General features: G+C 45.5%; 1 protein-coding gene across 1 annotated transcript; it reads right to left on the reverse strand.

Annotated features, from left to right (window-relative positions):
* Positions 1–435: 435 nt before the first annotated feature.
* LOC100338299 (dystrophia myotonica WD repeat-containing protein) lies at positions 436–2,421 on the reverse strand. The gene is given in 7 exon segments (XM_008253310.3): positions 436–751; positions 753–893; positions 895–953; positions 956–1,111; positions 1,113–1,303; positions 1,306–2,244; positions 2,247–2,421. Coding segments are annotated over 7 exon segments (1,977 nt in total).
* Between the last annotated feature and the right edge of the window lie 12,713 nt (positions 2,422–15,134).

A 15,134-nucleotide genomic window follows, 5' to 3' on the forward strand; every position in this document is an offset into this window, starting at 1 on the left:
GAGGATGTCAGATTATCCTTTTAAAAAAAAAAACATGATTCTATAAATAAAGGATCCAAAAAATTCTACTAAAAGTAGAATGTCCTTATGTACTAAAGATGGTGGAGGGGCTATGGACACTCCAACCCTGCAGAGGCTCCAACTCCAGGAGGACCATAAAATGATGCAGCACCAGAAGCTCCATTCATCCACCACACCTAAATGCCTATGGTGTTCATCAGCCTAGGCCTTATGGACAGGCTGACACCTCTTCTGGTGTGGATCCCGATGCCTACTCATGTTCCAGTTTTGGACTCAGATCATACCAGTTATATTCCCACCAAGGAGCTAAAGCAGGCTCTGGTCAATTGTTCCTTGTTCCATGACAAGATATGCCTCATGATGATAAACATGTTTGACAAGACCAAGTCGGGCTGCATCAATGTCTCTGATTTCTCAACCTGCACAGTGCAGGGACCCCAGCATCCACAGCTTCACACCACTGTTCACTTGGGGAGTTGCCTGGTTGGGAGTTGTCATCTCAGCTAGCTTCTGGCCCAGTGGCTGGCACTTCCATGCAGTAAAGCCTCTGGTGAGCTCTGACACAGATGATGGGGAAGTGGCTGGTGGAGAGGAGAAGGGGAAACGGGTCCCCTCCGTCCTGTCCTGCTGGGCCCAGGTGCAGACGAGGCCCTCCTGGCAGGCGGTAATGATGCAGTCCCCCAGGAAGAGCAGCATGCTGACCCACTCCAGTGCGATCTTCTAACACAAACGGCTCCAGCAGCGGCACCTCGTGGATGCGAGGGCACAGTGCAGTGCCCAGCACCTTGGCAGGGTCCAGGCGGCTGCACAGCGCGGGGCCACTGGCCTTGTCCCTGCCGCCGCCACCGCCCCCGTGGCTGATGTTGCCCAGGCTGCAGCGTGAGCATGGCGAAGTGGCCAATGCTGCACTGCGTGCCGGGCTCTGCCGCCACCTTGCCTGGGCCCCGGCCTTGCCACTACTTTCCAGGTGCGGGAGGCTGTTGGAGCAGGACAGCGAGCCGGGCCAGGGCCCCAGGCCAGGCTCGCTGGCCCACAAGCTGCAGGCAACTGCCAGCATGGTGCCAGGGAGGGTGCGGGTATGGGCCAGGGGGTGGGTATGGGTACAGCATATCTTCGGTGAGGTCCCAGAGGCAGATCTGCGTGTCCTGGCTGGCCTAGCCGAAGCGGTAGGTAATGAAGCCGGCCTTGGGCAGCGGGAAGAGCGGGATGCGTCTGGCAGAGCCTGGGCGCCCAGCCGCGGCCTCCCCCTCCTCCTCACTGCCCCTCTCCCCATCACCACCCACGTGGTGTAGGGGTTAAAGGCTACAGCGTTGACCCAGGACTTGTGGCCGTGACCACGGGCCACCACGCGGCCCTCGGTGAAGGACCACACGGTGACCAGGTCGTCTTCACCACCTGTCACCATGTAGCAGCCGTCTGGGCTCCAGCACACACACAGCACCCCGTCCAAGTAGCTCTTCATGAGCCTGCGGAGGATCATGGAGTCGAAGTAGAAAACGCGCTGGCAGCCGTCCTGGCTGACCCAGGCCAGGTGCCGGCTGTCGGGCGAGAAGGCAAACTTGTTGAGGGGCCACTCGCCCACCGCCCACTTGGCCAGCGGGTTGTGAGGGGCCTTGCTATCGGTGGTGTAGGCGGCAAAGCCCTCACCCTGCCTCAGCAGGCTGTACGGCGCCAGTGCCGAGGCACACGGATGGCCAACATGGCACAGGTACAGGTGGCCGCTGGAGTGTGAGGCCAGGAAGAGGCTCTCCGACTTGGGCAGCCACTTCAGATTTGTCACCTTGGTCTTGTCAATCAGCCACTCCTCGTTGAAGAGCTTGCTGGTGTCCCCCTTGAGGTTCAGGTACTGCACCTGGCCGGCTGGGAAGCCCACCAGTAGGGAGATGGTCTCGGTGGCGGCGGCGAACTGGTTGAAGTCGTGGCAGGTGGGCTGCATGCCCTTGTAGATCCATTTGTCGATGGGCTTCTTGAGGTCCATAGACCGCTGACTCCTGCGGCAGCAGCAGCCCGGGTAGAAATACAGCTCGCAGCCCAGGTTGAAGCAGACGCGGTCGCCCCTGGTGCCCAGCCCCGCGGGCATGGCCGGTGGCTCCCCGAGGCAAAGGAGGCTGAGGCGCTCAGTGGGCAGCGCGGGTGCGGGCCCAGGGCCTGGGGGCGGCGGGGATGACTTGGGGCCCACGGCGCTGGGGCCGGAGACGGAGGCAGGGCTGGGAGGGAGTTGCGTGGCTGGGGTGGCGCCAGGGTCTGGGCGGAGCCCAGACCGGCCCGCAGGTGGCACCACCCTCCGCGCCACTGGCCGCAATCTTGGGCATCCCCTGGCCCGCAGCCGCGGGCCTCTGCTGGAAGCCGTGGGACCACGCCCGAGGAGTTGGGGTCGTCGCCCCACAATGCCTCTTGCATACAAAGTTGAAATATTTTTAAAATTAAGAGATATGGAGCACAGAATGAGAAAACCTATCAAACCGAAAGTATTAGGAGCAGGTAGGAAATACTTTATATGAAAGTATCATGACTCTGCTTCTCCAATCCCTCTAGCCCAAGGCAAGAAACAGTATTTCCAATGTGTGCCCAGAAGAGTAAGTGACAAGAAATCTACATACAGAGTATAAAGTATAACTTCTTTATGGAAAACAGATATAATTATAAAACTTCCATGGGAAAAAGATGACTGAATAATGAATAACTGGACCAATAGATCAAAAAGAGAAAACAGAGAGCCTTGAATACCATCTTTGAAGTACTGAACACAGTCACTACTGCCCTGCACTTATCCAGAAAGATTAGCTGTCATTATTGACAGTGAAATGAAACCAAGAGATCTTCCTAAGAGGCAGGACATGATTTCAGAAGAATGAGAGGCAAAAATGAATGGTGAGTAGTAAATAAAATGCAAATTAAATCATCATCTATTTGAAATAATAAACCTAATGGCTAATTTGTGGGGCTGAATAAAAGAACTAAATTCTGAATAAAAGCAACTCCAAATCAGAAAAGCAGTGATTACACTTTAAGTATTCTAACAATCCCTACAGTCCTGAGGAAAGAAGTACAAATAATTTAAACTTTTACTTTATTTAGAAAAATCTGTATGGTAAATATTCCAAGATAATGACTAGTAATAGAAAGAGCAAATATGCATCCCCAAAAAGGAAAGGAGAAAAACTCCATACACTAAGAAACAAAATAATTGCTAAAATAACAATAGGAAAAATGGTCCCAGGCTAAGAAAACTAAAATTCTTAATTAGGTGGGAATAAATCTAAATATATTAATGATCATACTAAATATAAGTAGGTAAAATTTTCTCAAAATCACACAAATGGGTTCATTAGACAAAACTGAACATTTTTTAAAAAGCCATTAAAATACAAAGTGAAAACAAAAATGGCTGTGAAAATATTGAAGTAAAGGACTGAAAATATATTTCAGGAAAATATTTTAAAAAGAAAGTCACAATTACTATATCAGGCAAAACAGACTTTAAGGAAGACAAATATGTTTTGGGAAAAAATAATCAACGCATAATGACAAAACTTTTAGTCACTAGGAAGACAGGATCTCGACTTTATGCTCCAAGTTACCTGAAAATATTTAAATCAATTAAAGAACTAAGCTACTGCAAGAAATAAGTAAATCTAAAATCCTAATGGGAAACTTTATTGCAGATCTCTACTGAAAAGCCTTAAGCACAACAACTTAGAACCAAATAAAAGACAAATAAACAAATTCACATAAGTACTGTGTACATACATATAAAATATAGAGCACTTGAACCATTCAGTAATATTCACATTCTTCTCCAGCACTCCTCAAACCTTTAAAAATCCCTATCATGTGTTACACCATAAAGTATGCCCCCACAATATCACAGAGACCCTGTGTTTTTACTGGTGTTTCAATTTAGTGAAAACAAAAAAGATCATATATACTTCAAAATTATTAAATATTCCAACTAAAACATAGGTCAACATGGCTCCTCAATTAGGCTCTTCTAAAAAACAGAGTAAAAGCCTATTATTTCTAGCTTAAGAATAAATGCATTAAGATATATTTCATGTAAGAAATAGAAGTGTTAGAACTGAAGTAATGTGACCACAGGGGAATGGATTAGGATGACAAATGAAACTGATAAGGCTGTATTAGCCATTCTCTGCAACTTTACTTGTCAGTTCTGGGCACATATCCTATTGAGACCTTAAAATGATTTTTAATTTTTATTTATTTTTAATTGTTATTAATATGAAGAGTATATCTCATGTTTTTCATAGCTTTTCATAATTCTTTTTATAGAAAGCTTTTATTTAGTAAATATAAATTTCATAAGTACAACTTTGGGATTACAGCAGTTCTTCCACTTTCCCACCCCCAAGCCATCCCACCTCCTACTACCTCTCCCATACCATTTTTCATTAAGATTCATTTTTAAATTATCTTTATATATAGAAGTTCAACTCTATACTAAGTAAAGATTTCAACAGTTTGCACCCACACAGACACACGAAGTATAAGGTACCCTTTGAAGACTAGTTTTACCATTAATTCTCATAGTAAAACACATTAAGGACAGAGGTCCTACATGGGGAGCAAGTGCACAGTGATTCCCGTTGTTGATTTAACAACTGACACTCTTATTTATGACATCAGTGATCATCATAGGTATAATTCTAAGAAGATAACCATACTTCCCTCCCTTCCTCTTTTTACTCCATCATTCCACCTCTTTCCTTACTTTTTCTCCTTTAACTTTCACAAAAACATAATTTCAGTCCACTCTATAACTGTAGGCCTAAGGCACCAATAACCATAATATTGAAGAAGTCAAAAGTATAAAGATCACAGTTCCACAGGAGTATAAACAAGAGCTAAAAAACTACAATCAAATCATAAGATGTCCATTTTGTTCCTATACAATGTCTTTGTATTTTAACTGGTAAATTAAAAAAATTGAAAAGTATATATTGTTCTTCTATAGAAACCAAATGTAAGCCCCAATTTTTCTAATATTCTAATAAATTTAATTAGATTCACTCCAATTCCCCTCCTTAATGACAAGTGTCACTTTATTGTGGATGATTGAGCAAGAGTTGCAAAACCATACAATAAAACTTATAGATTGAGTTGATTATTTTATGGAATAGTGAATCTTGAATGAAAACTGTTAATATCAGATGACACAATTTTTTAGCTCACTTAATATCTGCCTTCCAGAACCTTCTCCCCTCTCCCAGAGGGTTTGTTAGCATCTGAAACTTCTAACTGGAGAGTAAATATCTTCTCGGATTAAGAATGCTCTGTTTATTGACCCAGCTTCCTGCCTCCTTTTTCTAATCATCACTGGATGGATCCTGGATTACTTGGGGACCTTTGGTTCTGATTCTTATTCAAATTTTGCCTCTATAGAATTTCTTTAAAAATGTTTCCCATGTCTCTCTCATCTGAAGACATCCTCAATCAATTGGTTCTTTCTGCCTTTTCCAGTATCCATTCTAGATAAACCTGTTGTTTCTAGTATGTATGTCAATAAAGGCATTTCAGTTTCATCCAATGTACCCAATACACTGTTACAGTAAGCCTTTGATAATCTCCCAAGATTTGTGTTCATTTTGGTTTTATCAAAACAACATTCTTGTGACTTTATTGAGGCGTCAAATGTTGATAAGTTTGTAACCAATCAAATTATCTTCTACCCATGAAAATAAAAGGCCAAATGTGATACCAAAAGGGGGTATTTCTACATACATGAGTGATTTTAGTTAATCACCTCTCTTTTTCTTATAAGTGATGAACAGGAAAGAAATGTATAACAGATATAGGTGGACATTCAAAGTTGAATTATTTTTCAAAAGAAGTTAGGATTAAACAACCAAGAAACACAACTCAGAGTCTTCCATATCAACATCATTGTGCTAAGCACTGTATGTGTAGGGGGAGGGTGGAGAGTGAAGACATTGGCCATTTGTACTTCATATGTTATCTTATAAAAGCTACAGTGGATGAACCTCTCCTAGAACATTTTTATGAGTATGTTTACTTGTAATCATGACAAGATAATTTCCTGGTTTAGGGTTAAGGCTTCGGTTAGGGTTAGGTCTAGGGCTTGGGTAGGACTAGGGCTAGGGTTAGGGTTAGGGCTAGGGCTAGCTCGATGTCTACAGTTAGCTGATTAGTGTTAGGGCTAGGGCTAGGGTTAGAGCTAGAGTTAGGGCTAGGGTTAGGCTTAGAGGTAGGGTTAGGGATAGGGTTATTGTTAACATGTGGGTTAGGGCTATAGCTAGGTCTAGGGCTAGGGTTAGGTTTAGTTTTAGGGGTAGGGCTAGGTCTAAGGCTAGGATTATGTTTAGGGCTAGTCCTAGGTGTAGGACTAGGGCTAAGGTTATTGTTAGGGCTCAGATAGTTTTAGGGCAAGGGGTAGTGCTAGGGCTAGACCTAGGGCTAGGGTTAGGGCTAGAGTTAGGGTTAGGCCTAGGGTTAGGGTTAGGGTTAGGGATAGAGATAGTGTTAGGTCTATATCTATGGATAGGGTTATGGCTAGGGTTAGGTTTAAGGCTATGGTTTGGGTTAGGGTTTGGGCTAGGTTTAGGGTTATAGTTAGGGCTAGGGACAGGTCTAGGGCTAGAGCTAGGGCTAGGTTAGGTCTAGGGCTAGGGTTTGGCCTAAAACTAGGGTTAGGTTTAGGGTTAGGGCTAGGACTAGGGCTAGGACTAGGGTTAGGGTTAGGGTTAGGGCTAGGCCTAGGGCTAGGTTTAGGGCAAGGGTTTGAGTATTGGTTAGGGTTAGGGCTAGGGATACAGATAGTGCTAGGGTTAGGGCTAGGGTTAGGTTTAGGGTGAGGGTTATGGTTAGGACTTGGTTTAGGGTTAGGGCTAGGGCTAGGAATTAGGCTAAGGATAGGGTTAGGGCTAGGGTTGGGGTTAGGGTTAGGGTTAGGGCTAGGGTTAGGTTTAGGGTGAGGGTTATGGTTAGGACTTGGTTTAGGGTTAGGGCTAGGGCTAGGAATAAGGCTAAGGATAGGGTTAGGGCTAGGGTTGGGGTTAGGGTTAGGGTTAGGGCTAGTGTTAGGTTTAAGGTTAGGGCTAGGGTTATGGTTAAGATTAGGCTAGGCCTAGGTCTAAGGCTAGGTTTAGTGTTATGGCTAGGCTAGAGATAGGGCTAGGTCTAGTGCTAGAGTTAGTTTTAGGGCTAGCATTAGGTTTATGTTTAGGGCTTGTGTTAGGGTTACTGTTAGGACTAGGCCAAATCTAGGGCTAGGGCTAGGGTTAGGGTGAGGGCTCGGATTAGTGTTAGGGCTAGAGCTATGTCTACGGCTAGGTCTAGGGCTAGGGTTATGGCTAGTTTTAGGTAAAGGGCTCGAGATAGGGCAGGGCTATGGTTAGAGTTAGGGCTAGGGCTGGGTTAGGACTAGGGCTCGAATTAGTGTTAGGGCTAGCACTAGGGCTACAGATAGGGCTAGGATTAGGGTTTGGGTTATGGTTAGGGCTAGGGCTAAGGCTAGGGTTAGGGTTAGGGTTAGCGCCAGGCCTAGTGCAAGGGCTAGTGCTAGGTTTAGGACTATGGTTTGGATTAGTGTTAGGGTTAGGGCTATGGCTAGGTTTATGGCTAGGGCTAGGGTTAGGTTTAGTGTTAGGACTAGGGCTAGGTTAGGGCTAGGGTTAGGTTTAGTGTTAGGGCTAGGGCACAGTCTAGGTCTAGGATTAGGGTTAGGGTTAGGGTTTGGGTTAGGGCTAGAAGTAGGTCTATTAATAGGGTTTGGGTTAGGGTTATGGCTGGGATTAGGGTTAGGATTAGGGCTAGTTTTAGAGTTAGGTTTGGCTGGCGCCATGGCTCAATAAGCTAATCCTCTGCCTGCAGCTTCAGCACTCCGGGTTCTAGTCTTGGTCGGGGCACCAGATTCTGTCCCAGTCTCTCCTCTTCCTGTCCAGCTCTCTGCTGTGGCCTGGGAGTGCAGTGGAGGATGGCCCAAGTCCTTGGGCTTTGCATACGCGTGGGAAGACAGGAGAAGCACCTGGCTCCTGGCTTTGGATCTGTGCAGTGGATTGGCCACAGCGTGCCGGCCTCAGCGGCCATTGGGGAGTGAACCAATGGAAAAAGGAAGACCTTTCTCTCTCTCTCTCTCTCTCTCTCACTGACCACTCTGCCTGTCAAAAAAAAAAAAAAACAATAAAGAGTTAGGGTTAGAGCTAGACTAGGTCTAAGGCTAGGGTTAGGGTTAGAGATAGGCCTAGGGCTATGGCTAGGGTTAGGGATAGGGTTAGGGTTCGGATTAGTGTTAGGTCTAGGGCTAGGGCTAGGGCTCAGGCTAGGTTTAGGGCTAGAGTTAGGGTTAGGGCTACGGCTAGGGCTAGGGTAAGGGCTCACGTTAGGGCTCGTGTTAGGGTTAGGTATAGGGTTAGTGTTAGGGTTAGGGTTAGGGTCAGGGTTAGGGCTAAGCTATGGCTAGGGCTAGGTTTATGGCTAGAGTTAGGTTTAGGGCTAGGGCTAGGGCTAGGATTAGGGCTAGTGTTAAGTTTAGGGTTAGGTTTAGCATTATAGTTGGTGCTAGGCTTAGAGTTAAGATAAGGTTAAAGCTGGGATTAGGGCTAGGTCTAGGCCTAGGGTTAGGATTAGGGTTAGCTGTAGGGCTAGTTCTAGGGTTAGGGTTAAGGTTAGGGTTTGGGCTAGTTTCAGGGCCTGGGATAGATCTAGGGTTAGGGTTAGGGTTAGGGTTAGGGTTAGGGTTAGGGTTAGAGTTTGAGTTTGAGTTAGTGCTAGGGCTATGGCTAGGGCTAGGTTAGGGCTAGGGCTAGAGCTAAGGCTAGGGTTAGGGTTTTGGTTAGTTCTTGTGGTAGGGCTTGGGCTATGGCTAGTGCTAGGTTTAGAGCTAGGGCTAGGGCTAAGGATAAGGCTAGGACTATGGCTATGGTCAGGGTTAGGCATAGCGTTAGGGTTAGAGTTAGGGCTAGGATTAGTTTTAGTGTTAGAGCTAGGACTAGGGCTAACCTTAGGGCTAGGGCTAGGGTTATTGTTAGGGTTAGGGCTAGGGCTAGCATAAGTGTTATGGTTAGTGTTAGGGTTAGGGTTAGGGCTAGGGCTAGGGCCAGGGCTACAACTATGGTTAGGTTTAGGATTAGGGCTTGAGTTAGGGTTAGGGCTAGGGCTAGGGCTAGGGCTAGGGCTAGGCTTAACATTAGGACTAGTGTTAAAGTTAGGGTTAGGGCTAGGGCTAGGACTAAGGCTAGGTTTAGGATTAGGGCTAGGCCTAGGGCTAGGGCTAGTGTTAGGTTTAGGTCTAGGGCTAGGATTAGGTTTAGGGCTAAGCCTAGTGCTAGGGTTAGTGTTTGGGCTAGGGTTAGGTTTAGGGCTAGGGTTAGGGTTAGGGTTAGGGTTAGGGTTAGGGCTAGGGCTAGGGCTAGTGTTACAGGAAGGTTTAGGGTTAGGGTCAGGGTTAGGGTCAGGGTTAGGGCTAGGGTTAGGGCTAGTCCTAGGGTTATGTTTAGGGATAGGGTTACTCTTAGGTTAAGGTTAGGTTTAGGGTAGGGCTAGGGCTAGGGTTAGGGTTAAGGTTACTGTTAGGGCTTGGGCTAAGGCCAAGGCAAGGGCTAGTGCTTGGGATAGAGTTCAGGTAAGGGTTAGCATTAGGGCTAGGCTTAGGGTTATTGTTAGGTTTAGGGATAGGGCTAGTGCTAGGCTTAGGGCTAGTTCTAGGCTTAGGGTAAGGTTAGGGTGACATTTAGTGTTAGGGCTAGGGTTAATGGTAGTGTAGTGTTAGGGTTACTGTTATGGTTGGTGTTATGACAAAGTCTTGGGCTGGGGCTATGCCTAGGGCTAGGATTAGCTTAGGGTTAGGGTTAGTGTTAGTTCTGGGCCTAGTGCTCGGGCTAGGGCAGGGTTAGGTCTAGGCCTAGGGCTATGTTTAGGGATAGGGTTACTCTTAGGGTTAAGGTTAGGTTTATGGTTATGTCTAGAGCTAAGTCTTGGGCTTGGGCTTTGGCTAGGGCTGGGGTTTGGGTTAGGGTTACCAAATGGTCTAGGGTTAGGGTTAGGATTAGGTTTAGGGTTAGGTTTAGGGATATGGTTTGGGGTAGGTCTAGGGATAGAGCTAGGGCTAGGTCTACATCTTGGGATAGTGTTAGACTTAGGGCTAGGGCTAAGTTTAGGGTTAGGTTTAGGGCTAGGGCTAGGTCTAGGTTTAGGTCTAGTATTGGGTTTGTGGTTCAGGTTCGGGTTCGGGTTAGGGTTAGCATTAGGTTTAGGATTAAGGCAAGGGCTAGGGATAGGAATAGGGCTATGGTTAGTGTTAGGGTTAGCATTATGGCTAGGACTAGGGCTAGGGATAGGTTTAAGGTTAGGTTTAGGGCTAGGGCTAGGGCAAGGAGAGGGCTTGGGATAAGGTAAGGGTTAGATTTAGGGTTAGGGTTAGGATCACTTCAAGGATTATGGCTAGGCTAGGGTTAGGGTTGGGGTAGCATTAGGGGTAGGATTAGGGCTAGGGTTAAGGTTGTTGTTAAGTTTAGGTCTAGGGCTAAGGCTAGGGCTAAGACTAGGGCTGGGGGTTAGGTTTAGTGTTAGGGCTAGGACTAGAGCTAGGCTTAGGATGTTATAGCTTTAGGGTTAAGTTTAGGGCTAGAGTTAGGTTTAAGGTTAGGGCTAGGGATTGCACTAGGGCTAGGGCTATTGTTATGGTTAGGGCTAGGGCAAGGTCTAGGTCTAGGGCTATGGCTAGGACTGGGGTTTGGGTTAGTGTTAGCAATCAGGCTAGGGTTAGGGTTAGGTTTGGGGTTAGGTTTAGGGTAAGGGTTTTGGCTAGACCTAGGGTTAGGGTACGGCTAGGTCTAGGTCTTGGGATAGTGTTAGGTTTAGGGCTAGGTCTAGGTCTATGGCTAGGGCTAGTATTAGGGTTAGGTTTAGGGCTAGAACTAGAGCTAGGTCTAGATTCAGTTCTAGTGTTAGGTTTGGGGTTAGGATTCAGGTTTGGGATAGGGTTAGCATTAAGGTTAGGGCTAGGGCTAAGGCTAGGGCTAGGAATAGGGCTAGGGTTAGTGTTAGGGTTAGGGTTCTGGTTAGGACTAGGGCTAGGTCTAGGGCTTGGATTAGGGATATGTTTCTGGATACGTTTAGGGCTAGGGCTAGAGCTAGGACTAGAGCTAGGGCTAGGGCTAAGGTAAGAGTTAGGTTTAGGGTTAGGGTTAGGACTACTTCTAGGATTAGGGCTAGGCTAGGGTTAGGTTAAGGTTAGGATTTTTCCATTTTTTGGTATCCTCTTCTATTTCTTTCTTTAAGATTTTGTAATTCTCATCGTAGAGATCTTTAATGTCCTGGTTAAGTTTATTCCAAGGTATTTGATTGTTTTTGTTGCTATTGTGAATGGGATTCATCTTAGAATTTCTTTCTCAGCCTAAGTCAACAACAGAAGTCACTGTGTACTTACTTCTCATGTGGGATCTGTTCTTAATGTGTTGTCCAATGTGAAGTAACACTAAATTAGTACTGAAACAGTATTTTTACACTTTGTGTTTCTGTGTGGGTGCAAACTGATGAAATCTTTACTTAATATATACTGAATCGATCTTCTGTATATGAAGATAATTGAAATTGAATCTTGATGTGAATGGAATGGGAGAGGGAGCAGGAGATGGGAGGGGTGCGAGACGGAGGGAAATTATGGGGGGGGAGCCAATGTAATCCATAAACTGTACTTTGGAAATTTATATTTACTAAATTAAAAAAAAGAATTTCTTTGTCAGCCATGGCATTGCCTGTGTATACAAAGGCTGTTGATTTTTGTGCATTGATTTTATATCCTGCTACTTTGCCAAACTCTTCTATGAGTTCCAGTAGTCTCTTAGTAGAGTTCTTTGGATCGCCTAAGTAAAGAATCATATCATCTGCAAAGAGGGATAGTTTGAGTTCTTCCTTCCCAATTTGTATCCCTTTAATTTCTTTTTATTGCCTCATAGCTCTGGCTAGAACTTCCAGAACTATATTGAATAGCAGTGGTGAGAGTGGGCATCCCTGTCTGGTACCAGATCTCAGTGGAAATGCTTCCAACTTTTCCCCATTCAATAGGATGCTGGCCGCGGGTTTTTCATAAATTGCTTTGATTATATTGAGGAATGTTCCTTCTATATCCAGTTTGCTTAGAGTTTTCATGATGAATGGGTGTTGTATTTTATCAAATGCTTTCTCGGCGTCTATTGAGATAATCATATGGTTTTTCTTCTGCAGTCTATTAATGTGGTGTATCACATGGATTGATTTGTGAACATTGAACCATCCCTGCATACCAGGGATAAATCCCACTTGGTCTGTATGGATGATCTTTCTGATGTGTTGTTGCATTCTATTGGCCAGTATGTCATTGAGGATTTTTGCATCTATGTTCATCAGGGATATTGGTCTGTAATTTTCTTTCAAAGCTACATCTTTCTCTGGCTTAGGAATTAAGGTGATGCTGGTTTCATAGAAAGAATTTGGGAGGACTCCCTCTTTTTTGATTGCTCTGAATAGTTTGAGAAGAATTGGAGTCAGTTCTTCTTTAAATGTCTGGAAGAATTAATCAGTGAATCCATCTGGTCCTGGGCTTTTTTTTGTTGGGAGGGCCTTTATTACTGTTTCAATTTCTGTCTCAGTTATGGGTCTCTTTAGGTTTTCTATGTCTTCCTGGTTCAATTTAGGTAGGTTGCATGTGTCCAGGAATCTATCCATTTCTGATAGGTTTCCCTGTTTGCTGGCATACAAGTCCTTGTAGTAATTTCTGATGATTCTTTTTATTTCTGTAGTGTCTGTTGTTACATTTTCTTTTTCATCTCTGATTTTATTGATTTGAGTCTTCTCTCTCTCTCTCTCTCTCTCTCTCTTAGTTAGTTGGGCCAATGGGGTGTCAATTTTGTTTATTTTTTCAAAAAACCAGCTCCTTGTTTGGCTGATTTTTTGTAATTTTTTTTTTTTGGATTCAAGCCTATTGATTTCTTCTCTGATTTTAATTATTACTCTTCTCTTGCTAGATTTGAGTCTGGTTTGCTGCAATTTTTCTAGATCCTTGAAATGCATTGAAAGCTCATTTATTTGGTGCCTTTCCAATTTCTTGATGTAGGCACCTATTGCTATAAATTTTCCTCTTAGCACTGCTTTTGCTGTATCCCATAAGTTTTGATATGTTGTTCCGTTGTCCTCATTTACTTCCAGGAAGTTTTTGGGATAATCGTAGGGTTAGGGCTATGGCTTTGGCTAGGATTAGGGTTAGTGTTAGGGCTAGGGTGAGTGCTAGTTCTAGTTCAAGTGCTAGGGCTAGGTTTAGGATTAGGGCAGGATTTGGGTTAAGGTTAGGTTTAGGGCTAGGGTTAGGGCTAGGGCTAGGGTTAGGCTTAAGGTTAGATTTAGGGCTAGTGGTAGGGCTAGGGCTAGGGTTAGGGCTAGGCCTAATGCTATGTATAGGGATAGTGTTACTGTTAGAGTTAATGTTAGGGCTTGGGTTAGGGTTGCTCCTAGGGCTAGGATTAAGGCTATGGCTAGGTGTAGGATTGGAGTTATGGTTTGGGTTATGCTTGGGATTACATTTAGTGCTAGGTCCAGGGATATGGCTAGGACTATGGTTAGTGTTAGTGTTAGGGTTACTGTTAGGGGTAGTTTAGTGCTAGGGCTAGGGCTACAGCTAGGGATAAGTAGGGGTAGGGGTAGGGGTAGGGGTAGGGGTAGGGCTAGGTCTATGGCTAGGTCTATGGTTAGTGTTAGTGTTAGGACTAGGGTTAGGGTTAAAGTTAGGGTTAGTGTTAGTGTTAGGGCCAGAACTAGAGCTAAATCTGGGGTTAGGGAAAGGGTTCAGACTAGGCTTAAGGCTAGGGTTAGGGTTAGGGTTAGGTTTAGGGCTAGGGTTAGGATTAGGGTTAGGGTTAGGGTTAGTGTTAGGGCTAGGGTTAGTGTTAGGGCTCCGGTTAGGTTAGGGCTAGGGCTAAGATTATGTCTAGTGCTAGGGTTAGGGTTAGTGTTAATGCTAAGGTGAGGCTTAGGGTTAGGGCTTGTGTTAAGTCCAGGGCTAGGGCTAGGAATAGGGTTAGGGCTAGGCCTAGGGCTGTGTTTAGGGATAGGGTTACTGTTAGGGTTAAGGTTTTGTTTGCAGTTAGGGTTAGTGCTAAGGGTAGGGTTAGCGTTAGGGCTATGGCTAGGGTAAGGGTTGGGTAGGATTTGGGTTATGCTTAGGGTTAGGTTTAGTGCTAGGGCCAGGACTATGGCTAGGGCTAGTGTTAGGGTTAGGTTTATGGCTAAGGCTAGTGTTAGATTTAGGATTAGGCTTAGTGTTATGGCTAGGGTTATGTTTAGGGCTGGGCTCGGGTTAGGGTTTGGGCTAGGGCTAAGATTACATCTAGGGCTAGGGTTACAGTTAGGGTTAGGGCTATGCTTAGTGTTAGGGTTAGGGCTAGGACTAGGGCTAAGCCTAGGCTAATGTTAGGGCTAGGGCTAGGCTAGGTCTAGGTCTAGGACCAGGATAGGGTGACAGTTAGGGCTAGGATAGGGCTAGGGTTAGGGCTATGACTAGGGCTAGGCCTAGGCCTAGGTTAGGGTTAGGTTTAGGGTTTAGGCTAAGGCTTGGGCTAGGGCTAAGGCTTGGGTTACAGTTAGGTTTAAGGTGAGGGCTAGGGCTAAGACTAAGTCTAGGGCTAGGGCTTTGGTTAGTGTTAGGGTTAGCATTTGCACTAGGCTTAGGTTTGGGGTTAGGGCTAGGACTAGGTTACAGCTAGGGGTAGGATTAGGGTTTTGGCTACAGCTAGGGCTAGGGTTAGAGCTAAGGTTAGTGTTTGGGTTAGGAGTAAGTTTTTGGTTAGGTTTAGGGGTAGGGCTAGGGCTTTAGCTAGGGCTAGGACTAGGACTAGGGCTACAGATAAGGTTAGGTTTAGGGTAAGGGCAAGGGTTAGTGTTTTGGCTAGGGTTAGGCTTAGGATTAGTGCTAGGGTTAGGGCTAGCATTGGGGTTGGGGTTAGGGTTGGGGTAGGGTTAGGGTTAGGCTTAGGGCTAGGGCTAGAGCAAGGGCCAGGGCTAGGGCTAGGGCTAGGGTTTGTGTTAGTTTTAGGGCTAGGGCTAGTGCTAAACTAGGGTGGGTCTAGGGTTATGGCTAGGGCTATGTCTAGGATTATGGTTAGGGT

Source organism: Oryctolagus cuniculus, chromosome 8, assembly GCF_964237555.1.
Source record: "Oryctolagus cuniculus chromosome 8, mOryCun1.1, whole genome shotgun sequence".
In the NCBI taxonomy this organism is placed as follows: Eukaryota; Metazoa; Chordata; class Mammalia; order Lagomorpha; family Leporidae; genus Oryctolagus; species Oryctolagus cuniculus.